Raw genomic sequence first — 27,146 nt, 5'->3', positions numbered from 1 at the left:
GGGCTTAATGTTTGAAATGTCATATATATATATAGTGATTTCAATCACTATATTCTTATTACACAGTAGTAAGCACAAGTATTACAGTTTTTCTGCTGCGATTTCAGCCGCAGAGGTCACAATTACAATTGTAAAGCAGACCCTGAAATGTGAGATCATAGTTTGGCTGGGTATTTTGTACTATCTACCTCTCGTTACTCGTTTAACTAACACGATAAGCAGGACAACAATGGAGAGCAGAACAGTCATCTGAAGCTTCTCCATCACAGGCGCAGCACCTGAGGCTAACACAACAGTCTCATCTCCAGGAACAACATTGAAGAGGTCAGTGACGTACTTTGTGACTCTCTCCATTGCGTCCATGATTTTGACGGCACTTCTTTCAAAAAACCTTCTCAAGCAATTTGCGGCTGAACCAGAGTCTTCTTCTGACCTCTCAGCTGCATTATACATCAAGGAAAACTCTTACATAATCATCGGTTATTACCATAGCCCATTTGTATCTTATATTCATTCTTACCGTTACTTATGAGCTCCCGGACAACCTCATTACTCATCACCGCATCCCAAACAGCCTTGTCTGAAGTCAAGGACATAACCATTCTCTGCAACATTAGACACCAATGTCTGCATCAGTTATATGATTCTCAAACCATGGACCTCATTACAGCGAGAAAACAGAGAACCTGAACAGATGGATCGGTCTGAAACACATGAAAGGCGTCGTAGAGTCTGTCAAGCATATAAGGCTGTAGAAGTCTAGTATTGCAGAGCTGCAAAGGAGGCTCAATCCAATCCACAAACTCCGACTCTGAAACTTGGTCTCCTGATTCTTCTTCATCATCATTGAACATCCTAAAAGATAAACGATGAGTTCTTTCAATAAGAAAGCCTTTTTTGGCTTTCAAATTCTCGCAAAAACGACTTTGGAAAACTCACAACTGAAGTGCAGAGAAAGCGTCGTCAAGTTCCGGAGCTTCATCCGTAATAAGATCAATCTCTTTATCTACAGCCACCCATTCAAACTCTCCCTCCTCCTCACCGTTCATTCCATAACTCATCTTCACCGGATCAATTACTGACTCAGATGATGATGTGGAGGACGAAGAAATTGACGGAGCCATATGTGGTTTATTGGTTACGGTAACCGTATCAGCTTTTCCGAAAATCTCCAGCTCCTCTGCGCCGCCGCAGACGCCGCTGATTCCCATTTGGTTGAACTTTTCTTGCTGTAGAAGAAGGAAACGGTTCTTAGTAAATTTACGAAGATATATCTAATAATGGAATAGTATTTATTTCTTATTTACGTTATTTCTTCTTTTAGGCCTCATACTTTTACGTTTGTCTAAATCAGCCATCTACTTATGCAATTGAAAAAATCAACAAACCTAATTAATGTACCTTCAAAACTGTACATTATAAAGTCCATTCAAATTTGTAATAGGCTTGAATCTTAGCAGTTGCAAAGCTCAGTAGCTCTGATGATAAAAATCAACTGGAGCAATAATAGGCTTGAGACCTTAGCAAACCCTATGACCTTAAAACACTAGTATACATATAACAATTCATCAAAAACTATTTCTAATTATGCTTCTTCTCTATTATGTATCTCAAAAATTAAACTTAAAAAGACTTGATAACAACCAGATTCAAAAATAAAACGGAAAAAGATTGATGATGAAAACTGAAATTTCTGGAAACCGTCAAAGCAATCAATTTTTTTTTAATCCGATAATCAAAATCCGGTTTATGACGGTTGTTTCCGGAAAGTTGACTAACATACTAAACCGGGTATACGTGGTTAAAGACAACATTCACTATTTCTAGCATGATCTTTTATCATTCTACCATCTAAAATGATTTCTAAGATCTTGATCATGCTGACTAAAGAATAACCGGTTTATCGCCCCGTTTGTTTCCCGACCGAAAGTTGACTGATATGCCGGACCGGATTTATACATTCATGGTTAAAAAGACTTGGAAGTAACAGATCTCCAACATTCACTCTTTCCAGCATTGCAAAACTTCCTTTGCTATAATAAGGTTCAAGTGGCTCTATTCAACATTGATTTTGTTTCTTTCTAAATGAGGAATCAAGAAATGTATGCATTTCAGTAGTCATCCAACAATCAGCTATGACAAAGCAAAACACTAACATGCTGACATCTTGTACCAGAATTTTCAGATTAATTGGTTCAAGACCCATTCAATATATAACGTTTATAGACATAAAGAAATCAAGAAATAAAAATCGACTGTGGTTATAGAAAAAAAAAAAAAAAAAAGAGGGTAAATAGGCATATGGGCTGTCCTCCAATTTTTCCCCATTTTTATCCCACATGCAATCATAACATTTTTATTTTATTTTCAAATGGGAAATATAGATAAAGGAAAGGACAAGATTTTGAAATGAAAAAATAATGATTAGTATTGTTGATTTAGGATCCCATGGGAAATACTCATCTATTTTTTCATGAACAAAATGATTACACGTTTTGATATAATAATTTTGTTTGGTTGTTTCATTGGTTCTACCCTCTAATCTGCTTAACAGCTTTGAAAATTTTATGGAAATTTATAGGTTAATGATAATGCATTATTGCCACTTTAAATATGATCATAACTTCAAGCTAAAGCATCTATGTGCCCACAACACATAAGACAAAATAAAGCATGGGCCATGTTAATTAAATTTGCTCTAATGTGTGTTTTTGGTTTATTAACTAATTTGAGTGTTTTCAATTACACCAATAACAGAAAGTAATTTAACAAACCTTTTTCATACAACCAAAAAGAGATTTGGTTAGTGGGGATGATCAGACTACTTAAACTATAGACAAAACTGACATCTAATTTGGCTTCATCTGAGCAATATGTTTTATTAGTGTCAAATCAAAGTTGTGATGAGGTTGACAAAATTTGATTCTTTCAACCATCCCAGCAAATGTTTTACTTCGTTATAAAAAACTGTCTACATTCCAAAAGCAAAATGAATAAATTGAGATCTAATAAGACTAGAAATTTCCGAATAAACCATGTTTTTTTTTTGTAGATCATCAGGGAAAAGTTGTTGTAAGTTGAGATATGTTGCATGTTGAATTTGTGGAGCTGTTTATTTGAATAAATAGCTCATTTGGATTATAGATTTTTTTGTAAAATTTATTGATAAGGAAACCAGAGTTCTGGATTATAGATTATCATTTATAGTATATTAATACTTAAATCATATGATAATGTAATACGAGATAAGAAAAAGTATGAAACTTCATATTAACACTTAGATGACAAATCATTTCATTCTGAACCAAAAATAAAATCCAAATTAAAGTGTCATAACAAATGTCAAATTGAATACAAACGGTGGTATTTTTATTTTAATAAAAAATTTAATTCAAACGGTGGTATTTAGAAAAGTAAAAAAATATATTAAAAAATGAGGCATTTGAAATAATATTTTATACATATATAAATGGCCTCACTTCCATCAGTCGTTTTCTTTCTCTCTTTATTTCATCCTCTTTGTTTACTTTTGAAGAATGTTCAATTCTTTCATCATTCTCTTGTAGAAAACTTTTATAATTATTTACCCTTTCTTTTCTACTTTATTTTGTTTACGTCTCGTGTACTTCCAAATTTAACAATTTTTTCTTGATTCATATATTTTACATATACAAACAAAAAATAACTTGAATGCGATTGCTCTGTTACAAATTGTGAATACCAAGGAATTCTACTAATTTGAACTACAACTCATTTCTATCAAAAACCACCAAAAACTGAAGGATGTTACATTCAATAATAGATATTCTAAATTTAGAACCCTACATTTTTAAGTGTAATACTTAAATCTTTTACTCAGCCTTTAAACAAAATAAAATTTCTCTAATACACATTGCAATTTGCTTGATCACGTTTCATGTAATAGAAATTCAGTTGGGGGTAAAACCGTCATTTGGGAAAAGGCAAAATATACCATACTGTTGTTGCGAAAAAGACGCGCGTGGCCAAAGAAACACTAACAAAAGAGAAATGTAACGACGCATGCCTCTATACATTTTCTTTTCATTATTGCATTCTATTTAATTTTCTTATATAACATTCCAAAATGTTTAGGATCATTGAACCTTTATAGGACGAATTTGTAAAACGTAAATCATTCTAATTGAGATGTTATCGTTGCTTCCACGACATCAGTTACACAAAACAGTTTTATAAAAAGTTGATTTAAGACTTCGAACCACGTACATAGTGATAGTAATAGAACCATTGCAGTTTGAAACTATGATGCCACGAGTAAGGAATTAACGGTATAATAGAAAATGAATTCTGTGATAATATAGTATAGCATTATGCTCACCTCACGTACGTACGGAGCCTTTAAGACTATATATGCATAAGCTGATAAGCGATAATTTAGGTGATTAGTTTTTTTTTTTTTTTTTTTTTTTTTTTGGTAAAAGATTAGGTGATTAGTTGCGAAATAATGAATTCCTTTTTGGAACTTTATGGATCATCGAATAAATGTGAGATATTTAATTCACCCAACCTTAATGATGAAAAGTGAATCTATAATGGCAAGCAACCATCATGATACAAACCTTATGCCCTTAAGTCAATTTCTACAGCTATAACTTTATATATATAGCATTGACAAAATTTGTTTTTTTTTTTTTTTTTCATTTTGTGTTATTGTTACTGTGTTTTTAGTAAAGAAAAGAAATAATGTTATAAGAAAAAGACATCTGAAAATAATATGTATAAGCAAAAGGCATAGTTTGGATTTCCTAGTTGTATCAAATAAATAAATGAGACAAAAAAATTTTAGTAGAACGGGACCATGTGTTTGAGATATTTTTTGAAATACATGAGAAACAATAGAAATAGTGAATATATAAGAAAAAAAATTAATATAAAAATATGAGAATATACAAATATGATCATGTACATGTCCATGATGATGTATATACGAGTAGGTAAACATGTAAATTTAAAGAATGCAAGATACATAGCTAGACACGTTATTTTTAGTAGAACAAGACCATGTGATTGAGAGAATTTAGAAAATAATAATAGTTAAATGATTGTAAGCTTTAGAGCTTAATGGTCAAATTATCTCACGACGATTTGAATCATATTGACAAGCCAATGCTTACGATAACGAAGGGTAGATGCGATTATTATAAGTGTTGCATTTCATATAAAATAACTCTACAATAGATTACAACAAAATTAAATTCACAAAACTCTCTTAACTCCAGTTCTAATCTAATCTAAAAGTTCAAATCAAGTTGTATATTCTTTGGTGAATATACAACTAATTGAAAAAACGTCCCAATCGTATCTATCATTTCACTAAAAGTACCATAAGGAGATGCACGCGTATATCTATACGTATGAATGGTGTGATTGAAGGATAAAATACGATGAATTTGTTATATAATCTTGAATCTTTTGGGCGCGAGATTGGTGTTAAAAAAAAAAAACCATTATTCATATACATGTAAAAATATATATACGCACACATATATATAGTGGGCTTGAGAGTTAGTGGAGAGACAGAGGATTTTAGCTTTATTGGATCCTGTGAGTGACTGAGATAAATACAGTCCACTTTCGCTTATACATGTACATCTGCATGCGTATACATTCCATTGAACATTCAATTTGTCTGCATAAGGTTTTTAAAAAGATAACCATAGTGGAAAAAAAGAATTTTAACGAGGAGAAGAAAAGATATAAGCAATCTAAATAATCAGTTTTTAAAATGAGTGGCATTGTGATTTGGTTTCTGATTTTCAAAGAACTCCACCCAATATTTTTATGATGGCAAAACAAAAATTCATACAATTATATTTTGATGGTTTATACGATTTACTTTGGTTCATACTTGCTAAAAGTAACCAGCAAAAAAAAAAAAGGTATTAATATACGAAGTACAGTAAATTTGAAAAAAGTGAGAAAAGTAAAAGAAGAGTGGGAAATGGATTGAGTTTTTTCTCTTTTCTTTTCTTTTCTTCCCCACACAAAACCATAATGCCTTAACCAACAAAAGCCAGACCATTAGACGCACTCCATAATCATCACTATCATCATGACTTCTTCTTCTTCTCTTGTCTTCCTCCATCTTCTTCAAACCCTTAAATCCACCATTGTCAACACTAACACCTTTCTCAACAATCTCACCACAGTTTCACCTTAATTTCTTTCTAAAAGCCATGATGAACAAGAAAAACACTTCTCATTTTATTGTTCATCTCCTTCTTCTTCTTCCTTTCTTTGCTTTCAATTCTTTAGCCCTCAAGGTTTCACCTCAACTTTTGTCTCTCATTTCCCTCAAAACATCTCTCTCTGGCCCTCCCTCTGCCTTTCAAGATTGGAAAGTCCCGGTTGATGGTCAAAACGTCCCCGTTTGGTGTTCTTGGTCCGGTGTAGTCTGTGATAATGTAACGGCTCAAGTCATTTCCCTCGACCTCTCTCACCGGAACCTCTCTGGTCGTATTCCTATACAGATTCGTTACTTGTCGAGCTTACTCTACTTGAATCTCAGTGGGAATTCTTTGGAAGGCTCGTTTCCGACTTCTATCTTTGATCTCACCAAGCTCACTACCCTCGATATCAGCCATAACTCGTTCGACTCGAGTTTCCCTCCCGGAATCTCCAAGCTTAAGTTCTTAAAAGTCTTCAATGCGTTCAGCAACAACTTCGAAGGTCTATTGCCTAGTGACGTGTCTCGTCTTCGTTTCTTGGAAGAGCTTAACTTTGGTGGGAGTTACTTTGAAGGAGAAATCCCTGCAGCTTATGGTGGTTTACAGAGATTGAAGTTTATTCATTTAGCCGGAAATGTTCTTGGAGGTGAACTACCTCCGAGATTAGGGCTCTTACCAGAGCTCCAACACATCGAGATCGGTTATAATCACTTCACCGGAAGCATACCCTCGGAGTTTTCGTTACTCTCGAATCTTAAGTACTTTGATGTTTCCAATTGCAGCCTCTCTGGTTCTCTGCCTCAAGAACTCGGAAATCTCACAAACCTCGAGACTTTGCTTCTTTTCGATAACGGTTTCACCGGCGAAATTCCAGAGAGTTATAGCAACTTGAAAGCCCTCAAGTTACTCGATTTTTCGATTAATCAACTTTCTGGTAGTATCCCATCAGGCTTCTCAAACTTGAAGAACCTCACATGGCTAAGCTTAATCAGCAATAACCTCTCAGGTGAAGTACCTGAAGGAATCGGTGAACTCCCTGAGCTTACTACATTGTCTCTATGGAACAATAACTTTACCGGAGTTTTGCCACAAAAGCTTGGATCAAACGGTAACCTTGTGACAATGGACGTCTCCAACAATTCATTCACCGGAACAATCCCTTCTTCTCTCTGCCATGGAAACAAGTTATACAAACTCATCCTCTTCTCCAACATGTTTGAAGGTGAGTTACCAAAGAGCTTAACTCGTTGCGATTCTCTATGGCGGTTTCGGAGTCAAAACAATCGATTAAACGGCACAATTCCAATCGGATTCGGCTCTCTACGCAATCTCACTTTCGTCGATTTGAGCAACAACAGATTCACCGATCAAATTCCGGCAGATTTCGCCACCGCACCTGTTCTTCAGTACTTAAATCTCTCAACCAATTCCTTCCACAGAAAGTTACCAGAAAACATATGGAAAGCTCCGAATCTACAGATCTTCTCAGCGAGTTTCAGCAATTTGATCGGTGAAATCCCAAATTACGTTGGATGCAAAAGCTTCTACAGAATTGAGCTACAAGGAAACTCACTCAACGGAACGATTCCATGGGACATCGGACATTGCGAGAAGCTTCTCTGTTTGAATCTCAGCCAAAATCATCTCTCCGGAATCATTCCATGGGAGATTTCAACGCTTCCGTCGATCGCCGACGTAGATCTTTCTCACAATCTCTTAACCGGAACAATCCCTTCCGATTTCGGAAGCTCCAAGACGATCACAACCTTCAACGTTTCGTATAATCAGCTAATCGGTCCAATTCCAAGTGGTTCGTTAGCGCATCTGAATCCGTCGTTTTTCGCCTCAAACGAAGGTCTCTGCGGAGATGTCGTCGGAAAACCTTGCAATTCCGATAGGTTTAACGCCGGAGATTCAGACCTCGACGGTCATCATAACGAGGAACGACCGAAGAAAACAGCCGGAGCTATTGTTTGGATATTGGCGGCGGCGATTGGAGTTGGATTCTTCGTCCTTGTAGCCGCTACTCGATGTTTCCAGAAAAGCTACGGAAACAGAGTCGACGGTGGTGGAAGAAACGGCGGAGATATAGGACCGTGGAAGCTAACCGCGTTTCAGAGGCTAAATTTCACGGCGGATGATGTGGTGGAGTGTCTCTCAAAGACAGATAACATCCTCGGAATGGGATCAACCGGAACAGTGTACAAGGCGGAGATGCCTAACGGAGAAATAATCGCCGTGAAAAAACTCTGGGGAAAAAACAAAGAAAACGGCAAAATCCGACGGCGGAAGAGCGGCGTATTGGCGGAGGTCGATGTTCTAGGGAACGTACGTCACCGGAACATTGTTCGTCTCCTTGGATGCTGCTCGAATCGAGATTGCACGATGCTTCTATACGAATACATGCCTAATGGAAGCTTAGACGATCTTCTTCACGGTGGCGATAAGACGATGAACGCGGCGGCGGAATGGACGGCGTTGTATCAAATCGCGATCGGAGTTGCTCAAGGGATCTGTTATCTCCACCATGATTGTGATCCGGTGATCGTACACCGTGACCTGAAACCTAGCAATATCCTCCTCGACGCTGATTTCGAGGCGCGTGTGGCGGATTTCGGCGTCGCGAAGCTAATTCAAACCGACGAATCCATGTCCGTCGTCGCCGGATCGTACGGTTACATTGCACCAGGTACCCTTAACTTTTTTGATTATTCTTTACTTTTCCCCAAATTTTAAATTTTGTACTTTTTTGTCCCTTTGTTTTTATTATTTCAATTTTGTCCGTTTGTTAAACATTCTCTTTGTTGGGATGACAACGTCTGACACTATGACTAAAATTCTAATTTTGTTTGTCTGTGTTGGTTACAGAGTATGCTTACACACTACAGGTGGATAAAAAGAGTGATATCTATAGCTATGGAGTGATATTGTTAGAAATTATCACCGGGAAAAGATCGGTGGAACCGGAATTCGGTGAAGGTAACAGTATCGTGGATTGGGTTAGATCAAAGTTGAAGACAAAAGAAGATGTAGAAGAAGTTCTAGACAAAAGCATGGGTAGGTCGTGTAGTCTTATAAGAGAAGAGATGAAACAAATGTTGAGAATTGCGTTGTTATGTACAAGCCGGAATCCGACAGACCGACCACCGATGAGAGATGTGTTGTTAATTCTTCAAGAGGCAAAGCCAAAGAGGAAGACTGTAGAGGATAACGTGATCGTCGTTGGTGATGTTAATGATGTCAATTTCGAAGATGTTTGTAGTGGTGGTGGTGATGTTAAATGTCAAAGGATTGGGGTGTAATGATTGTTTATATATATATTTTTCGTATTTGGAGTTTTTAATGTAACTGTAGATTTTTTTAGGGGTGTTACTGTCAAGAGTATATATATGAGTGTATTTTTGCTTATGTTTCTTTTTGGTTATATGAATGGAAGTTTCGAATTTTGCTTTAAAGAAGATCATGCTTCTACATTTTCCGGGCTTAAGATTAATTAGAGAGATTTGTATTTGAAGAGAATGAGCATGTGGATTCCTTGCATCGACAATACAATTGAGGTACAACATGCCAACAATAGTATCATTGTTCTATTTTTGGAGCAAAATAACATGCATTGGCAAATAGATGTTTGTCCTTGCATCTACATTTTCATATGTTAATAATTTATGCTTTACGTCCGAAAATATACAACAATTTTAGTTTTCTCAAATTAAATATCATTTTTAAAATTATTGTCATTTGAATTTTTTCAATTTGTAAATCTATATAAGAAAAAAAAAAAGAAGACTAAAATTATTGGTGTTTCTTTTTGGATATTTTAATATGTTAACATATACGCAAAGAAAAATTCAAACTATGACTCAATTCAATGATATATTTCCATTTAGCGTACTATTCTTTTTATCTTCAGTCGCGCTTTATATTTCCATTAAACGTTGTTCTTATTACCTTATCATTCGTATTCAATCAATTGACACATTTGGATTATATATCTTTGACTATAGCTAGTCAAACAAAACTTATTTAATTTGGATAATGATTTTATTTCAATTTCTACGATAAAAATATTGGAGAAATATTTTTTCAAAATAAAAATTATCTTTTACAACAATGTTTAGTTTAGTTTCTGATTAAACACATGAAAATAGTCTTTAGTATATAAGAATTTTGTTTGTGAATAACATGTTATATGCGAGTTTAAATCCGAATCTAACACAATGATGATGACATTAGTACAAACAACTAAGCTAAATATGCTAGTCATCTAGAAGATTTTTCTATATTAACCTTTCTTATGTTTTTTTTTTGTTGCCTTTGAAAGCCTTTAAAAAATATATATACTCTGAATAAGCGCTATTATGCATACAAAAACAGAAATTTAACCAAAGTTTTATTAATATTGGAAAATAAACTTAAAAAGGGTACAACAACATTAAAATAGAGAACATGTTTTATTCGTCGGAAAACAAAAAGAAAAGAGAGAGCATGTTTTATTATTTGTTTATCGGAATGGAATAGTCACCCAAATCTACGCTTCATAGTTTATATGGTCACTTGGTGGAAGTCGACAAGTTACTTGGGTGGAGCATGGAACGTATAGTGAATCTTTTTGTGACCACCAAGTGCTTGACCAGATGCAAACACTCTGTTACAAATTTGACACTCGTAGCTTCGTCGAACCACTGGCCCATCTTCGGCGGAATGATTCTTGTCGGAAATCTTCAATCGTTTGTTTCTGTGGCTAGTTCGATGACCGCCTAATGCTTGATACGAATGTAAAACTTGTCCACAAATGTCGCACGTATATTTGCTTTGTTTCTTACCCCTTCTCTCTTTCCCACCGTAATATGCGTTTTCATCATCATAATCGTCTTCATCTTCATCGCTGTCTCCTGTTAGGTCTCCCATATCTGAAGTGAGAAACTTAATATCTTCATCTTCATCGTCTTCATCTTCATCTTCATCTTCAGCAACGTACTCATCACTGTCTTCCTGGTCGTCGTCTTCAGAATCTATTACGATATGCTTTTCAGTATCTTTTTTTTTTCGAGTTGATACCAAACTATCAATCGATTTTGGATTCTGAAAATATTCTGTCGGGTCGCTCTTCATTTTTAAAAGACATAAAGCACTTTCTTCAATAGTTATATCGCTTTCAGACTCTGTCGAATCTTCCTCTTCCAGATCCACGACGACTATCTTTCTCTTGGCAGTTATTTGCTGCTCACCTTCTGTGTTTAAATCTGGCTTTGGACCACCAACAACTTCACTGGTGTGGACAGATCTCACCAGAACTGTTTCAGGAGGTCTAAAGCTTGCTCCAAGGTTGTTGCATGGTCGTAGTGATGGAGTGACCGAGCCAGTTGACGATGATGATCCGGCGGAAAGTTTCCGAGTGTGAGCCCTCATGTGACCACCAAGAGCTTTCCCGTTTGAAAATGATCTCTTGCAAATCTGACAGGTTTTTGTTGCCTTGAGAAGTGAATACATCTTGACTATGAAAAAGAAAGAAAGAAAGGCTTAGAGACTTTTTGGGGGTTAAAGATTGTGACTGCTTTTTATGCGAGAAGTGTTTGTTGCTATGTGATTTTGTGTCAATGGGGATACCCATATATATAGATGCTTGAGAGTGAGGAACATGAGTATGTACACAATTTCTATTCAAAAGGAGTTAACTACTTAACATAAGTGTTTGGTGCATTATGTTCCCACAATTACTTACAAGCATCTTTTGTTTTGGTCAAAAAAAACGAAGTCAACAATTATTTACATGCTAATCTTTATCATTATTATTTTTACACCAAACAATTTTACTAAATTACAAAGTCGGTATATAAATTTTGTTACGCTAACTTTTTTTCTTATATGAAATAAATAAGTTGTAAATTTTGGTGTTTTATACAAATAACTATTTATAATATAAAAACAAATTTTGTGGCAATCATATTTCTATAAATTTTAGTTTAACTAATAAATTATGATCTAATACACATAAAATATATATTTCTTCTGTTATGGAAAGAAGTCATCTGAGTATTTTCTGATAGCTTATGAAGATGATATGTGATTAGAAAACTATCACCGGGAGATAAATACTGGAAAAATTAAGTTTACAATGTTGATGTGAGTAATAAATAAATTACATATTAGTATTATAAAATAATTCATATAAGTATTAGTCAATTGTTACATGAAGCAACATGGTTTTAGTCATGAAGAAGCGGTTAAAGAATTTAAGAAGATCATTAAGGATCACCATGAGATAATGATGGATGAGTTCTTTAATGTTTCGTCTACTCTGCCACGCCAGATTCTAATGCGAGTCTTCAACCTTGTACGTGTGATCAAGTTGTTCTACAGAGATGGTGATGGATTTGGCCACCCTGATGATTATCTCAAAGCCCAATTCACCTCTCTGTTTTTATAAATTTCATGTTGTGTCTTTTTAATAACAACAGATTCTACATAACATTTTAAATCACTAAAATTCTATTTAAATCACAAACTAAAAATGGTGCACAAAAAAAAAAAAAAAATCACAAACTAATAACACTCAACACTAGTGTTGACCAAAAGAAAAAGGGTCTATTGAGCTAGAAAAGAATGTGGCTAATGGGCCATCCTATTGGGCCCATTTGTGTTCGGTCATAAGATCTCGAGATCATCATCGTACGGTCAAGACGGCGGAATATAGTTAGCAATATACACGCGACGTACAATAGCAATCTCTCTTTCCCGCCCTAAGCAGTCGCATCAATGGAACTTGATCTTTTCTAATTTGTTTCAGCCGAGTGAGAGAAAACCCTAGAACGCGATTAGCCATGACAAAATCTGGGGCTCGAGCCAGTGATTCATTCATCAAACAGCGTTCTGGGTCGGGTACGATTCTGAGGATCAAAGTTGAGAATTTCATGTGCCATAGTAATCTCCAGATTGAGTTTGGCGAGTGGGTTAATTTCATCACCGGCCAAAACGGAAGTAAGTCTTTTTCCTTTTACAAAAAAAATTTGATTTTTATAGCTCCGATTGACTGAATTTAGTCACGCATGCCTTATTGGAAATTGGGTTTCGCCGGATTTTGAAATCTGGATTTTTCAATTTGATTCATTGTGTTGACAATTCAGGTTGGGAGCTAGTGGAAATATCTTTCCTTTGATTTAGAATTGGTTTATTCCCAGGAGGGTCGTATAGTCATGAATAAGAATTTTAATCTGTAGTGTTAAACGACAATCAGAATTTGTTTTGGCCTTGGATAGTCTGTATTACGGACTTACGGTTACGATTTTCTCGCTCTACGATAATATTTCTGAGAGATTGAAAGCTAATTTATTGTTTTGGTAAAAATTTCAGGTGGTAAGAGTGCAATACTGACTGCTCTATGTGTTGCATTTGGATGTCGAGCCAGAGGCACTCAGCGCGCTGCCACTCTAAAGGATTTCATTAAAACTGGATGCAGGTTTTGTACACTTGCTCTATGTTTTCTCTAAAATATCAGATTTGCAGATTGGAAAGAGTGCAAAAGCACATGTGTTTAGTGTCGCTTATTCTTCTTTCTTGAATTTTTTAGATCGTCTCTTGTCATTGATTAGGAAATGACTAATGGTAAGAGTGACTGAATTTTTTTTCCAATTTTGTTGGGATTTCTTTGCAGCTATGCCGTTGTCCATGTAGAAATGAAAAACAATGGAGAGGATGCTTTTAAGCCTGAAATTTATGGTGAAGTTATAATTATCGAACGCAGGATAACTGATTCTACTACATCTACCGTTCTCAAAGATTATCTAGGTTAATTCATTGTACTCTCTATATTAATTTATGGTTTGACTTACTATCTATCTCATAGCCCCCGTGCTGTTTGTTGTGATGACTGTCCCCGTTCTTATTCACTTCTCCAACAACTCTATCTGTGTTATGTGCATACAAAATTATTGATTTAAAATGTTTTTCTGTTTTCTTATTTTCTGAAACCTGTATTCTGCAGGAAAAAAAGTAAGTAACAAAAGGGAGGAGCTACGGGAACTTGTTGAACATTTTAATGTGAGTTTAGGTCGTTCATTCAAAATTTTAGAAAGTATTTAACTGATATCAGAAATACTTGGCATACTCAATACTGTATTCTTTTTCTATTTTACATGGGTAGATTGATGTTGAAAACCCGTGTGTGGTAATGAGTCAAGACAAAAGCAGGGAGTTCTTACATTCTGGAAATGACAAAGATAAATTCAAGGTATGTCACGTGAATTGGTATATATCAAAGTCAACCATGTTGTTATTATGGCTGAATTTTTTTTGCTCTTTAGTTCTTTTTTAAGGCAACCCTTCTTCAGCAAGTCAATGATCTTCTCCAAAGTATCTACGAACACTTGAAAAATGCAACTGCTATAGTCGATGAATTGGAGAACACAATTAAACCAATAGAAAAGGAGATCAGTGAGTTGCGTGGAAAGATAAAGAATATGGAACAAGTTGAAGAAATAGCTCAAAAGTTGCAGCAGTTGAAGAAGAAACTGGCTTGGTCATGGGTATATGATGTGGATAGACAGCTCCAGGAACAGACTGAGAAGATTGTGAAGCTTAAAGAACGTATACCGACTTGCCAAGCTAAAATAGATTGGGAACTGGTAAGTAATACATACTTTCCATCATCTGAAATTTGGATGGCTAAACAAAATCAAAAGGTAGCGATGCTGGGTGCATTACAAGTTTTAACTTCTCTCTGATATCCTACATGTCCATCATAAGATAACAATGGAGTTTTTAGCTGTATAAAAGAGATAGTTTGATTATGTAGAGTCGTATTTAAATTGTGCCATCTTGGTTCCATAAGTTTATGTGATGTTTTGCCTCAAAAATGTTCAATTTTCTTAGAGCACAAACCGTGGCCTGCCTTACTGTAGGGATCTACTGATGGGTGAATAATTGCTTAATTCATGTTTCGAGCTCAGCTTGTTTGATTATAATTGACCTTTTTGTAGGGTAAAGTGGAATCGTTAAGGGATACATTGACCAAGAAGAAAGATCATGTTGCATGTCTGATGGATGAATCAACTGCAATGAAGAGAGAGATAGAGAGCTTTCACCAATCAGCGAAGACGGTTTGTAAACTTAGTTTTAAGAGGGACCTAGTGAATGGAATTTTTCCTAAAGAATTGACAAATTATCTTCCCATATTTAACAAAATATATCTTCTTGTTCAGTGTTTGTTAGGAGATGAAGCAAATGAAAGTACTGGAATTTGTCAAATGGGCTGCAAGGCTCTAATTGTCCACATCTTGTATGCATGTTCTTGATAGATCTTTGTGTGTTCATATTTTAGGCTGTACGAGAAAAGATTGCTCTACAAGAAGAGTTCAATCATAAGTGCAATTATGTTCAAAAGATTAAGGATCGTGTTAGAAGGCTTGAACGGCAGGTTGGAGATATCAATGAACAGACAATGAAAAATACACAGGTCCCAAATATCAGCTTGAATTATCTTTATAAACGAAAAACTATGTCATGTTTCTTTTGTGCTCAGTGTCTTGGCATAACGATCAAGATATTGTGAAGGTATATATGTATGGACAGATATATCTGTGCATATTTCTCATTGGTTGATAGTGATGCAGGCCGAACAATCTGAAATCGAGGAGAAACTAAAATATTTGGAGCAGGAGGTTGAGAAAGTTGAAACCTTGCTTTTCAGGTTATAATCTTAAGTTTTCCGTTTCGTTTTCGTCTGCTTAGCCTTTTTCTGTAGTCTTCTCTCTCGTCTTTAAACATGTTTTAAATAATGATACTTTAGATTGAAAGAGGAAGAGAACTGCTTACTGGAAAAAGCGTTTGATGGGAGGAAAGAGATAGAACACATCGAGGATATGGTACAACTATACTTATATTTATTACTTACATATGAATCTGAAGTCTTAAAATTTAATCAGTTTCATATGTAGGTTGTTTAAAATTGTAATTAACACCTTGTTAATTTCTTTGGCCTTTTTGGCTTCTAGATTAAAAACCATCAAAAGAGGCAAAGATTCGTAACGTCGAACATTAATGATCTGAAGAAACATCAAACAAACAAGGTGCCTACTACGTCATTTCATCACAATATTTGGTGTTTCAACTGGATATTGTCAAGCCTCTTCGGTTATATCTAAGAGGCATACAATACATGCATGCTCACCAGGTTACTGCATTTGGAGGGGACAGAGTCATTAATCTTCTGCAGGCTATTGAGAGAAATCATCGTAGATTCAGAAAACCACCTATTGGTCCTATCGGCTCCCATGTGGTAAGTTTCTACTTTCGTTTGCAAATCTGTGCACCAAACAAATTAGTTCACATGTTATCTTATATTGACCATGCATGGCTCAATAAGGAACTGACATGTGCAACTGTTGTTGTAACAATCTTTTAATGTGAACATATAATTGTGGGTTAAAAAGTCTCTTCTAATGGTGTGATGTTCTGCAGACTTTAGTCAATGGCAATAAATGGGCTTCTACAGTTGAACAAGCTCTTGGAAACCTATTAAATGCCTTCATTGTGACTGATCATAAAGATTCGCTCACTCTAAGAGGCTGTGCAAATGAAGCCAATTATAGAAACCTCAAGATTATCATCTATGACTTTTCGAGACCAAGGTTCAAACTCTTATCAAGCATTTTGATATTACCTTTTAACCTTCTGCAGTGATGAATGTGTAGCTTTATAACGCAAATATTTGCTATCTCTTCATTATGCAGGTTGAATATACCAAGGCACATGATTCCTCAGACAGAACACCCAACTATTTTCTCTGTCATACACTCTGATAACCCAACCGTCCTTAATGTCTTGGTGGATGTGGTTCGTACTTTCAGATCTTCCCTCCACTTACTAAATTTCTTCATTCTTACAGCCTTATATGACGGTATTCACATTTTAGTCTTGTTTTCTGGATATTTCAGAGTGGTGTTGAGAGGCAAGTGCTTGCAGAGAACTATGAGGTGGGAAAGGCGGTTGCATTTGGGAAAAGGCTCTCAAATCTGAAGGATGTTTACACTTTAGACGGATACCGAATGTAAGTAATTTGCTAGATTTGGCATGGACAGTCACGCTATATCTTCCCTTGCAAATAAAAACAAATCCTTTGCATGGTCGGAGATAGTCTTTTCTCTTGAAATAGAATTTTGAACTATGACATACACCCCTCTTTCTGTGTCCTGGCTCTGGATTTCTCCAACGTTTTCCACCATCAGACAAACTTGAGAAGTGATCCAATAGAAGCCTTTTGCTTGACATTTTTTCATTTTCAAAAGCCCTTCAACTTATCTTGAAGGGACCGGAAAATGAGATATCCGACTGTCTTGCATCTACAGTTTCTCAGCCGTGTAAAATAAGTTAGTAATTTTTAGCTAAAAGTGATTGACTCGAGAGCATCTAGGGGATATATGAATATCTTCCCCAATCATAACACTAATTTATCTACTCTTACCCCAGGTTTTTTCGTGGGCCAGTTCAGACTACTCTTCCTCCTCTTCCTCGTAGATCTTCGCGACTATGTGCTTCTTTTGATGACCAGATCAAGGATCTTGAAATAGAAGCCTCAAAAGAACAAAACGAGATAAATCAATGCATGAGACGTAAGAGAGAGGCAGAGGAGAATCTCGAGGAACTTGAGTCGAAAGTGCGCACACTGAAGGTAATGTCTCATTGATTAATCCAGTAGAAACTAGAGTTCACAGTCTTTTATATATCTTAACTGAAATGATTAGCTTGATTTTACGAAGCTTTAGTTCGCTAGTATCCATAACCGTTTCCATATGTTTCTTTGTTCGGTTTATGCAGAAGCACCGCAGCCAAGCAGAGAAGGTTTTGACGACAAAGGAACTTGAGATGCAGGATTTGAAGAATACAGTCGCTGCTGAGACCGAAGCATCACCTTCTTCAAGTGTTAATGAGCTTCAACTTGAAATCATGGTTAGTTAGTTGGTGAAACTTTTTGACTGTCACTGTTCTCACTGTCGTATCATTCCTTAAAGTATTTTTCTTTTCTAATTACTATGGCAGAAAGACCGAGAAGAGATAGATGAGAAAGAAGCTTTGCTTGAGAAGCTCCAAAACTGCTTGAAAGAAGCTGAGCTTAAGGCTAATAAGCTTACAGCTTCATTTGAGAACTTGCGTGGTATGTCTGTGATAGACTACTGTTTCTGAAACACCTGTATCTTTTTCTTGGTTTGTGGTCAACATGAATAGATCATCTTGATTGAGTGGCCGACTCTATTCTTACATTTTCTCAAAACGTGCATGTAGAGTCAGCCAAGGGTGAAATTGATGCCTTTGAGGAAGCAGAGAATGAGCTAAAGAAGATTGAGAAAGACCTTCAGTCTGCCGAAGCGGTACCCCTTCTTTTTTCTATGTAAAGATTTTGAATTTCTTACTTGTTTTGCATGCAGAAAGTAAGCGTGGTTCTGTTTCAGGAGAAAATCCATTACGAGAACATAATGAAAAACAAGGTCCTACCTGATATTAAGAATGCTAAGGCTAACTACGAGGAGCTTAAAAATAAGCGGAAGGTACAGATAATAAGCAATTAATCAGAAATTCAGAAATTTTTCGAAATGACAAATGAAACTTCTTTCCGTTCTATACAACACGTACACACATATATATATATATATATATATGTCTTGTAAACCCTCTCTAAGGAAATGGCCAGGTTGACACCCGGTATGACATGTTGTCTACTCTATGGAACTTAGCTACTGGAGTAATGTGTATTAGCTATAGATATTTTTTTTTTTTTGGGTTATTATTGCCCAGGGTTCATTTTTCTTGTGGTTACGAATTACATGTGCTGAAATATCAGGAAAGTGACCAGAAGGCCTCTGAAATTTGTCCTGAGAGTGAGATAGAATCTTTGGGTCCCTGGGATGGGAGTACTCCTGAGCAGCTCAGTGCTCAGATTACCAGAATGAATCAGAGACTTCATCGAGAGAATCAGCAGTGCGTATTTTAGTATTGCCTTTCAGCTTTTCCTTCACACGGAAACGACCTGTGACAGTAAATTACATGCTTCAATTTTGTTGTTGCAGGTTTTCTGAATCAATTGATGACCTTAGGATGATGTATGAGAGCCTAGAACGAAAGATTGCAAAGAAGCGCAAATCCTATCAAGACCATCGGGAAAAACTCATGGTTGAGTTTGCAGATCTGTTTATGTTAAAGCTGTATGTGTTGTTATAGTTTCATCGTTTAATGTATTCATTTCTGTTTGATCAGGCCTGCAAAAATGCTTTAGATTCACGTTGGGGCAAGTTTCAAAGAAATGCATCTCTTCTTCGGCGCCAGTTAACATGGCAGTAAGAGTCGCTTTCCCCCATTGCCAACTACATAGATAAATCTGTAGTTCGGTTGTCTCTTGAGATTAGTATGATTTTTTCCATATGGATCTTTCTTTGACGTTAATCTTCGAAGCAGATTCAACTCTCACTTGGGAAAGAAAGGTATCAGCGGACACATCAAAGTCAGTTATGAAAATAAAACTTTGTCCATAGAGGTAATTGACACTGCCATGCTACAATTTTTACAACTAACGTGCCCATATTATTACATCATCTGATTGATGGCTTTCTTTTTCGACAGGTTAAGATGCCTCAAGACGCAACAAGCAATGCTGTTCGAGACACCAAAGGTCTTTCAGGTACTGCATCCTTCCACAATCTTAAAAATCCTATATATTACTCATTACCATCTAAAGACATTTCCTATGTCAGCCATTGGTAAATTCTAATGCTCTTCTCATTATATTAGGCGGAGAACGTTCTTTCTCGACTTTATGTTTTGCACTAGCTCTTCACGAAATGACGGAAGCCCCATTTCGAGCAATGGATGAGTTTGATGTGTTTATGGTATTATGTCCTTCTAAGAATCCTCTCTTTACAAGCATTTCATAGTTTTTAACTTTCCGATTCTTGAAAATACAGGATGCAGTCAGCCGGAAAATCAGCTTGGACGCACTGGTGGATTTTGCAATTGGACAAGGATCGCAGTGGATGTTTATCACCCCTCATGATATCAGGTAACAGATCAATTTCTAAAACCATGGAACTCTGTTTGTGAAGTGGATACTTGGATGAAACTCTTTCTCTCTCGTGCTCTGTTACAGTATGGTCAAGTCGCACGAGAGGATAAAGAAGCAGCAAATGGCTGCTCCTCGTTCTTGAAAACAAAATAACCTCTCCTTGTATAGCTCCATAAAGGTACTCACACTTTGCTTGCATCACTCACTTGTTAATGCTTTGTGTCTGGCATCTTTCGCCAGTTCTCACTTGTGTTGTGTGTTTCTTTCCCGGTCTCATCAGGGCATCCTCGGCTTAGAGTCAATACTACAACACTTGTTTTCCACTTCACATTTGCTTTGTCGACAAAAACGAGCTGATGGGAAGTTAGAGAAGAGCTTTGTGCCGTCCATGGTGTATTGATTTGATTTTACAGGTGCTGAGTGAGACCCTTTTTTTTTTGTTTTCTCTCATTTCTGTTTATGACGGTTAGTTATTGTCAAACTTTGATTATAAACTGTATTATATATCATTTTGTTGGCTTATGATTATCATTTTAAGATCAACAAAAATTTTCCTAGTGATCTGACAGTTAATGAAGTTAACAAAAAGAAACATGAATGTTTTTTATTGGCTTATAAATCAATTTTGTCATCCGATGTGTTCATGTTTTCACAACAACAGAAAGCTGCACTCTTCTCCCTTACTAGGCTCTTTGACTGCATCCACAAGGGTTATTTTTGTCAAACTGAAATCATAATATGTTATTTTCCTAAATTAATCCATGGAAGAGAAAGAAAGGAAGAAAAAACTCAATACCTGGAGACACAAACAAAAGAGAAATCTCTTACTTAAAGCCACGAAATGCTAATTGATGTTTTTTAATAATGCAATTCAAAACGGCCAATTATATGTATCATCGAATTGTAGCGATTAGAGATATAGAAAGCAAAATGATCTGTATTACTACCGTCTTCCATATGTCAGTGTCTAGGACTCATAATGTTTGTTTGTTGTCAACAATTATTGTGATTTAAATAGGCCTGGGCCAAATAAACGTGGACTCAATTCTCAATATGGGCTAATAATAATGATATTCTTATCATTAAACAAAAAAAAAAAACAATAAAGGAAAAGAATGTCCTAAAGAAGTCATTGAGATGTCGGAAACATCAACAGATTATAATACAGAGAGAGATCGAAATTCTTCTTCTTAAGAAAAAAGACTCAGAAACTTGTTGTCAAAATTTGGAAGATGAAGGACAGAGAGGAATCATCATCGTCTAGTTCTTCAATGACAACAACAACAACAAACAACCCTAATGGAATCATCAACAACGGCGAACACGAACCTCGAGATATCAACATCCGATCATTCTCTTCTGTTCCTTCTTCTCCTCGTAACGCTTCTTCCAAATACGATTTCGTCAAGGTTCGATTTTTCTTTCAATTTTTTCAATTCTCTTCTTTTTAAAGTTTCTGATTTTTCTTATCAACGACTTTTAGGTGAAGGTATGGCTTGGAGACAACGCCGATCACTACTATGTTCTGTCTCGCTTCTTAGTTTGTAGAATGTTAACTGTTACTAAGGTTTGTTCTATTTTTGACATCTAAACACATTCTTCAGGTTCTAAGATTTTAGCACTGAATGATTCTTCAATAACATTGGTTACAATATTTGCCGATTTTGATTCAGATCCCAAATCACGAGGCTATAAAGATTTCTCTTGAACTCAAGAAGCTTCTAATTGACAACAGTCTTCTTGATGTGTATGCCCATTTTCGTCTTCTTCTTCTTTTTGATTCAATTTACATAATCTTGATGTTTGTTTGTAACATTATTTGCTTTGTCTCTTTTTGCAGCTCTCAGTCTGATTTAGAAACCAATTTGTTTAAGGTACACACTTCATATCTCTTATCTTATGAACATTGAAGTAATCTGTTAATGGTTGAAATTTGCAGCTAATGGAGCGACGTGGTTATGGAGAAGAATACATAAATCGTTACAACATGATGACAAAGTAAAACGCTTTATGATATTTTACTTGTTTGAAAATCTTTTCTCAAAGTTCATATTTTTGATTTTATAGTTTTGGTTTTTAGATTTCATCATCAAAGAGTACCTCTTGTCATACTTGTTTGCGGAACAGCTTGTGTTGGCAAGTCCACAATTGCTACACAACTTGCTCAGAGACTAAACTTGCCTAACGTCTTACAAGTAACTTGCTCATAAACCCTTCTTCATCTGTTTCTTCTCATTTTTTTCATGTTTGTTAAGTTCTCTTTGTTACACAGACAGACATGGTATATGAGCTGCTTCGAACAGCAACTGAGTATGTTTTTCTCTTTTTTAGTTATGTACATTGTTATCCTCTAGTCTAAGAGTTACAAGATTATAGAGGAGCGCATAAACACGTTTATTTCTGTTTAATGTAGTGCTCCGTTAACATCAACCCCTGTATGGACTCGAGAATTCGGCTCATCAGAAGAGTTGATTACTGAATTCTGTAGAGAATGCAGAATTGTTCGAAAAGGTACTTCCTTTTGGTATTGGAAACTGTAAGATTGTTAATTTGTTTTCATTTTGTGTTTGTTGATTGTTACTCTCTTTATTCTTTTTTCTTTGTGTTTTGACAATACTCAATGGCTTGTGGTTTGTGTAGGACTTGGTGGTGATTTAAAGAAAGCAATGAAAGATGGGAAACCCATTATAATTGAGGTATATTGTTTGTGAAGGCTCTATACCCACTAGATTATATTTTGGCAATTACATTTGTTTTCTAATATTGGTCGAGTAATCACAGGGAAGACATTTAGATCCAAGCATATACTTAATGAATGATGAGAACAAAACTCCATCAAATGATACCGAGAAGAACAGTAGCGAAACAAACTCTTCAAGAGAGTTAACCTCGGACAAGAATCTCGAGGCAGGGTCTTCAAACACGAAAGAAAGCGACAATAGTGCTGTGAAACCCGATTCTCAGGATGTAGCCGTGGCATCTGTAGAAGCTATCGACTTATCAGAAAAAGTTACACAATGTAAAATCAACGGTAAGTATTTTCAGCATAACCTTTTTCTTCTTATGCAAATTCTTGCATTTTCTTCTGTATGATTGTATAGTTCTATTTCGTTTCGTGTGTGTGCAGCTGAAAGTTCAAAAGATGCTGAGAAGAAAAGCAAATCTGCAGATGGAAGTGGAAAAACGAAATCTGGCCCCGAACCAATAGTCATATCTATTGTTTTAAAGATGTCTGAATTCGATCATAAGGTGATTCAAAATTTGTTTCTTTCAAGCTATATAACTCGAAAAGTAGTGTTTCTCACTTCTTTATTTTGTTAATCTCATTTTCTCAGGCTTTGCTAGAGGAGTGGATCTCTTCCCGTACATCTGGAGAGAAATATACATCTAAGGTATTAAACAACCTGAAGCTTAAAAAGAAAACTAAACTGATCTTGAAAGTTGCATGAACACATGTTTGGCTTTTCTTTTTTTGCAGGAGAAAGATAGACTAATTACAAACCTAAAGACCATTGAAGACTACCTTTGTTCCTTCAATTCACAGGTTTGTTGGGTCCTTGATCACTCAAAAATTTCTTTCTCAGGTTTTACGGTTCTAACATTGCTTATTTGTGAATCAGGGAGTGACTGTTGTAAATATTTCGGCCACCACATTCCCGCAGACACTAGATTCGCTTCACAACTATCTTCTTCAGGTAAGAAAAAGTCAGCATATTCAAAGCTTCGAAAGTCTAAATGATCTCAACAGAAAGAAACAGTAACCAAAATCTTTGTGTGTGTTGTAGCGTATTGAGGAAGGGATTCGATCATCAGAGAATGAGGGGCCAAAGTGACGCATGCAGAAGAAGTCTTAAGGAGGCTAGAGTCATCTTCTCTAAATGCCTCAGAAACTATATAATAGTTAAAACAATTGAGATTAGAGGGATCAATCATCTAGAAACGTTTCGATTAGCGAGCTATGTATTCTATAGTGTCAGCTGTCACTCGCTATCAAAAACAAAGAGAAGTTCTTGCATGAACTAATATAGTTACTTATATTGTCATTTAGAATAAGATACGAATCCGACATAATAGGAACTTCCCCTTAGGTATGGATGGATCTGACATTAAAGTAAAGTTCATGCACTTGGGGCTTTGATTATCCCATACTTACATTTTTGTCAACTTTATGGGGCCATTTTGGCTCTCTGTCTCCAATTCGTAAGAGACTCTAAATTTGGCTCTACCTCTATTTATTAAGTCAAAGAAGAAGAGATACTCTTCAGAGTTCAGACATAGATATATAGTCTCATTTGCTTTTTTTGGCTGAACACAATCAAGAACCATTTCCAATCTCAAACTCGGCATCAAACAAGCATGATGGATGATCATAAAATATATATTTAGTGCAAAACTTAGGCTTGTAAACTATGTTTGGACTGAGCTGAAGAAAAAGCTTCTTGTTACGGCAATATAAATAAAAAAAAAAAGTCAGTTTTTAAAATGTGGAGATGCGGGGTATCGATCCCCGTACCTCTCGCATGCTAAGCGAGCGCTCTACCATCTGAGCTACATCCCCTTTGCTATTAGGATACTAAAATATATATTTATTTCATTCTTGTTAAATACCGGTCCCTCCTCAATATCCTCTATATAAGTCCGAGCGAACGAGCATCTAAAACCCTAACTTATATTTCTTCCTGTTCCTAGTCTCTGTTTCTAAACGCCGTTTTTTCATCACAATCTTAAAATTCTTCTTTGTTTTCAAGCTTTGTTCCTTCATTGAATTGAGTAGTATAGGATTTGGTTGCTGATAGTTCTTCTTTTTTTGGGTTTGTGTTGTTTGCAAGTGACGATTAACAGACAGGGACATCAGAAATTATCTGTGTTGACTATAGTCTTTAATGGGAATCTCTCTGATGCATTAACAAAACTCGTTACTTTCAGTTTTCAAAACAAAACCTTTTTCTTTGTTTTTGATTGGAGTTAAAAAGTGAAAGGCTTTACCAATGATGGAATTCAAATAATCATCAGATCTGATGTGTTATACATACATGATTACAATCTTGACGCTGAGGTAAAGCCTTTGGAATTTTGACATAACCAAATCTTTCTTGTCTGTTTGGTTCAGATATAAACACATATATTGAATCATGTTCTTGAAACAGAGTTACGTTCTTAATCAAATATTCAGATTAAATAACCAAATTCCGAATATTGAAAATTTGAAAGGCACACGATTATCAAAAAATGTAACTCTAGTAACAAGTTTCAGCTAAATATTTGATTGAAACTAAAAAGAATAAAACCTTGGTGCCAAACCAATCACAATGGATACTAATATCTACAAAATCACAAAGAACCCTAATGAAAAATCATCTCTTTTATAGCACCATCGTTTGATATTGCTCCTCTGTTTTATAACCAACGATGCTAGCTTGATGCAATGTTAAAGAACTCATTTTCAGTTCCCCAACCGATGCCAAAGCCGCAAGTTCTTTCTCGTCTAATCCCTTTGCTGGCCCGAGGCTGCATCGTTCGCTACCGTGCTTATCCAACGCTATCTTGAACTTATTGATCTGCAAGAAAAATAGATTTAAGTTGACTGCCAAAATATGCCAATGATATGAAAACAGCAAAATGGTTTGCTTACGGTTGCAATAGTGCAGCTGAAGCTACAGACTTTACCCTCTGCTCCTCTATACAACTTAAAGAAAGGAAGCACATGAACGTTAAGACCATGACACATTGTTCTTAGCTCTTCTTGATTCACTTTAAGAAACATCACATTTGGGTTTGATTCAGCCAATTGACAGATCTGTTATAGTATACAAAACAAACATATCAATACACAAACCAGATTCACTGAAACTATCCAAAAAAACAACACTATTAGTACCTTTGGGTGGAGAGATTTGCAGCCACCACAAGCAGGAGAGTAGAAATCAAGAACAACCAATCTATCTCCAGCATTTAACAAAGAGTCAACTAGATGATTTGCAGATTGAATCTCTAACATGTTGTGATTCGTTGACTTTTCCCACCATCGCATTCCTCTACTCTTACCAATTGATGATGTCTTTGCCTGAAACTAACCCATTTCAATCACAAGCCAAATAGTAATTCATAAAACCACAAAAATTAAGTAACAAAAAGACATGTTTTTTTTTGTTTTTTTTTTTTGCTTACAGGAGTCACAGAGGAAGAAGAGAAAGCGGTTAAGGTTTGGTTGGTGAAATCTGTTGAAACCATGGGATGTTCCTTCAAATCGAGACTCATAACCGGAAAAAGTTTCGATTTTGATGGATTCTCCTGAGAAAATGGAGAAAACCCACAAAGAACATGATTGGTTCCAAGAGATGAAATTGCATCCATGTCAAATCTTGTTTTAAGAAAGCGAAGCAAAAACAATAATCAATGAAAGACTCAGAAATTTGAGATTGGAGGAAATTGAAAATGTGCAAAGATTTTGAATGAGAAAAATCACAAAAAGTTTATCACTTTATTGACCTCTCGATATCAATGGAAGAAAACACTTTGCACAGTTACGCAGAAACTTGTGTGTTTTTAAGACAAAATTGGAATTTACTCGTAGGTGGGGTCCTTGTTTATCCAATTGGATTTTGTTTTGTCTTTATCCATTTTTTCACCGTTGATTTCGTGATTTGTGCTAACTATTAACTCAGTCAGTCTAGTGATTAACGATTGTTGACCAATAATTTAATAACATTAGTCAATAATCTAAAAATCTGAAGATCCGGATTGGGTGTTGTTGCTACGATTTCATGGTTATCTTCATTCTATGAATTTAATGAATGAAAAAAAAAACAGAAAATTTCTCTTTGTAAATGATTTTCTGTTTTTTTTTTCCTTGTGAGAAGGAGCAGTGAAAAAAAAACGTCATTGTCAGCTTC

At 35.7% G+C, this 27,146-nt stretch overlaps 6 protein-coding genes and 1 non-coding gene across 8 annotated transcripts; 3 read left to right on the top strand and 4 right to left on the bottom strand.

Moving 5' to 3' along the window:
• Positions 1-8: 8 nt before the first annotated feature.
• LOC9302513 lies at positions 9-1,330 on the bottom strand. Its single transcript, XM_002864688.2, has 4 exons — positions 940-1,330; positions 687-855; positions 521-605; positions 9-440 (listed from the first exon to the last, which is right to left on the bottom strand). The coding sequence occupies exons 1-4, from the start codon at positions 1,209-1,211 to the stop codon at positions 181-183; spliced, it is 786 nt and encodes a 261-aa protein (XP_002864734.1). The 5' UTR covers positions 1,212-1,330; the 3' UTR covers positions 9-180.
• Positions 1,331-5,808: 4,478 nt separating this feature from the next.
• On the top strand, positions 5,809-9,630 carry LOC9300810 (leucine-rich repeat receptor-like protein kinase TDR). The gene is made up of 2 exons (XM_002866392.2): positions 5,809-8,895; positions 9,075-9,630. The coding sequence occupies exons 1-2, from the start codon at positions 6,216-6,218 to the stop codon at positions 9,506-9,508; spliced, it is 3,114 nt and encodes a 1,037-aa protein (XP_002866438.1). The 5' UTR covers positions 5,809-6,215; the 3' UTR covers positions 9,509-9,630.
• Positions 9,631-10,587: 957 nt separating this feature from the next.
• On the bottom strand, positions 10,588-11,934 carry LOC9302512 (zinc finger protein ZAT9). The gene has a single exon (XM_021016233.1). The coding sequence runs from the start codon at positions 11,694-11,696 to the stop codon at positions 10,779-10,781; it is 918 nt and encodes a 305-aa protein (XP_020871892.1). The 5' UTR covers positions 11,697-11,934; the 3' UTR covers positions 10,588-10,778.
• A 992-nt stretch (positions 11,935-12,926) lies between these two features.
• Positions 12,927-20,784, top strand: LOC9302511 (structural maintenance of chromosomes protein 6B). Its single transcript, XM_021028433.1, has 29 exons — positions 12,927-13,184; positions 13,557-13,662; positions 13,858-13,991; positions 14,188-14,243; positions 14,347-14,433; positions 14,507-14,827; positions 15,182-15,301; positions 15,523-15,657; positions 15,815-15,891; positions 15,991-16,066; positions 16,196-16,270; positions 16,375-16,479; positions 16,662-16,831; positions 16,934-17,036; positions 17,138-17,250; positions 17,670-17,871; positions 18,018-18,149; positions 18,240-18,354; positions 18,483-18,568; positions 18,650-18,745; positions 19,039-19,175; positions 19,265-19,367; positions 19,452-19,531; positions 19,650-19,728; positions 19,815-19,872; positions 19,983-20,080; positions 20,156-20,250; positions 20,338-20,431; positions 20,534-20,784. Exons 1-28 carry the CDS (start codon positions 13,028-13,030, stop codon positions 20,393-20,395), a joined length of 3,174 nt encoding a protein of 1,057 aa, XP_020884092.1. The 5' UTR covers positions 12,927-13,027; the 3' UTR covers positions 20,396-20,431; positions 20,534-20,784.
• Positions 20,785-21,374: 590 nt separating this feature from the next.
• Positions 21,375-24,405, top strand: LOC9300809. The gene is made up of 15 exons (XM_021028438.1): positions 21,375-21,662; positions 21,737-21,820; positions 21,927-22,000; positions 22,094-22,127; positions 22,193-22,251; positions 22,334-22,448; positions 22,526-22,563; positions 22,667-22,764; positions 22,894-22,949; positions 23,035-23,284; positions 23,381-23,502; positions 23,589-23,645; positions 23,732-23,797; positions 23,874-23,948; positions 24,039-24,405. The coding sequence occupies exons 1-15, from the start codon at positions 21,486-21,488 to the stop codon at positions 24,084-24,086; spliced, it is 1,353 nt and encodes a 450-aa protein (XP_020884097.1). The 5' UTR covers positions 21,375-21,485; the 3' UTR covers positions 24,087-24,405.
• Positions 24,406-24,738: 333 nt separating this feature from the next.
• TRNAA-AGC lies at positions 24,739-24,811 on the bottom strand. Its single transcript has one exon. It is a non-coding gene; the product is annotated as a tRNA-Ala (tRNA).
• A 599-nt stretch (positions 24,812-25,410) lies between these two features.
• LOC9302510 (thioredoxin-like 1-2, chloroplastic) lies at positions 25,411-26,821 on the bottom strand. Of its 2 annotated transcripts, none has more exons than XM_021028445.1 (4): positions 26,422-26,821; positions 26,132-26,323; positions 25,886-26,050; positions 25,411-25,811 (listed from the first exon to the last, which is right to left on the bottom strand). In XM_021028445.1, the coding sequence occupies exons 1-4, from the start codon at positions 26,605-26,607 to the stop codon at positions 25,617-25,619; spliced, it is 738 nt and encodes a 245-aa protein (XP_020884104.1). In that variant the 5' UTR covers positions 26,608-26,821; the 3' UTR covers positions 25,411-25,616. The 2 variants fall into 2 exon arrangements, with proteins under 2 accessions (XP_020884104.1, XP_020884111.1); XM_021028452.1 differs by having other exon boundaries at positions 26,132-26,317; positions 26,422-26,782.
• Between the last annotated feature and the right edge of the window lie 325 nt (positions 26,822-27,146).

Source organism: Arabidopsis lyrata (genome assembly GCF_000004255.2).
Source record: "Arabidopsis lyrata subsp. lyrata unplaced genomic scaffold ARALYscaffold_8, whole genome shotgun sequence".
In the NCBI taxonomy this organism is placed as follows: Eukaryota; Viridiplantae; Streptophyta; class Magnoliopsida; order Brassicales; family Brassicaceae; genus Arabidopsis; species Arabidopsis lyrata.
Note: the sequence above shows the minus strand (reverse complement) of the source record. Positions and strands in the feature narration are given on the sequence as shown.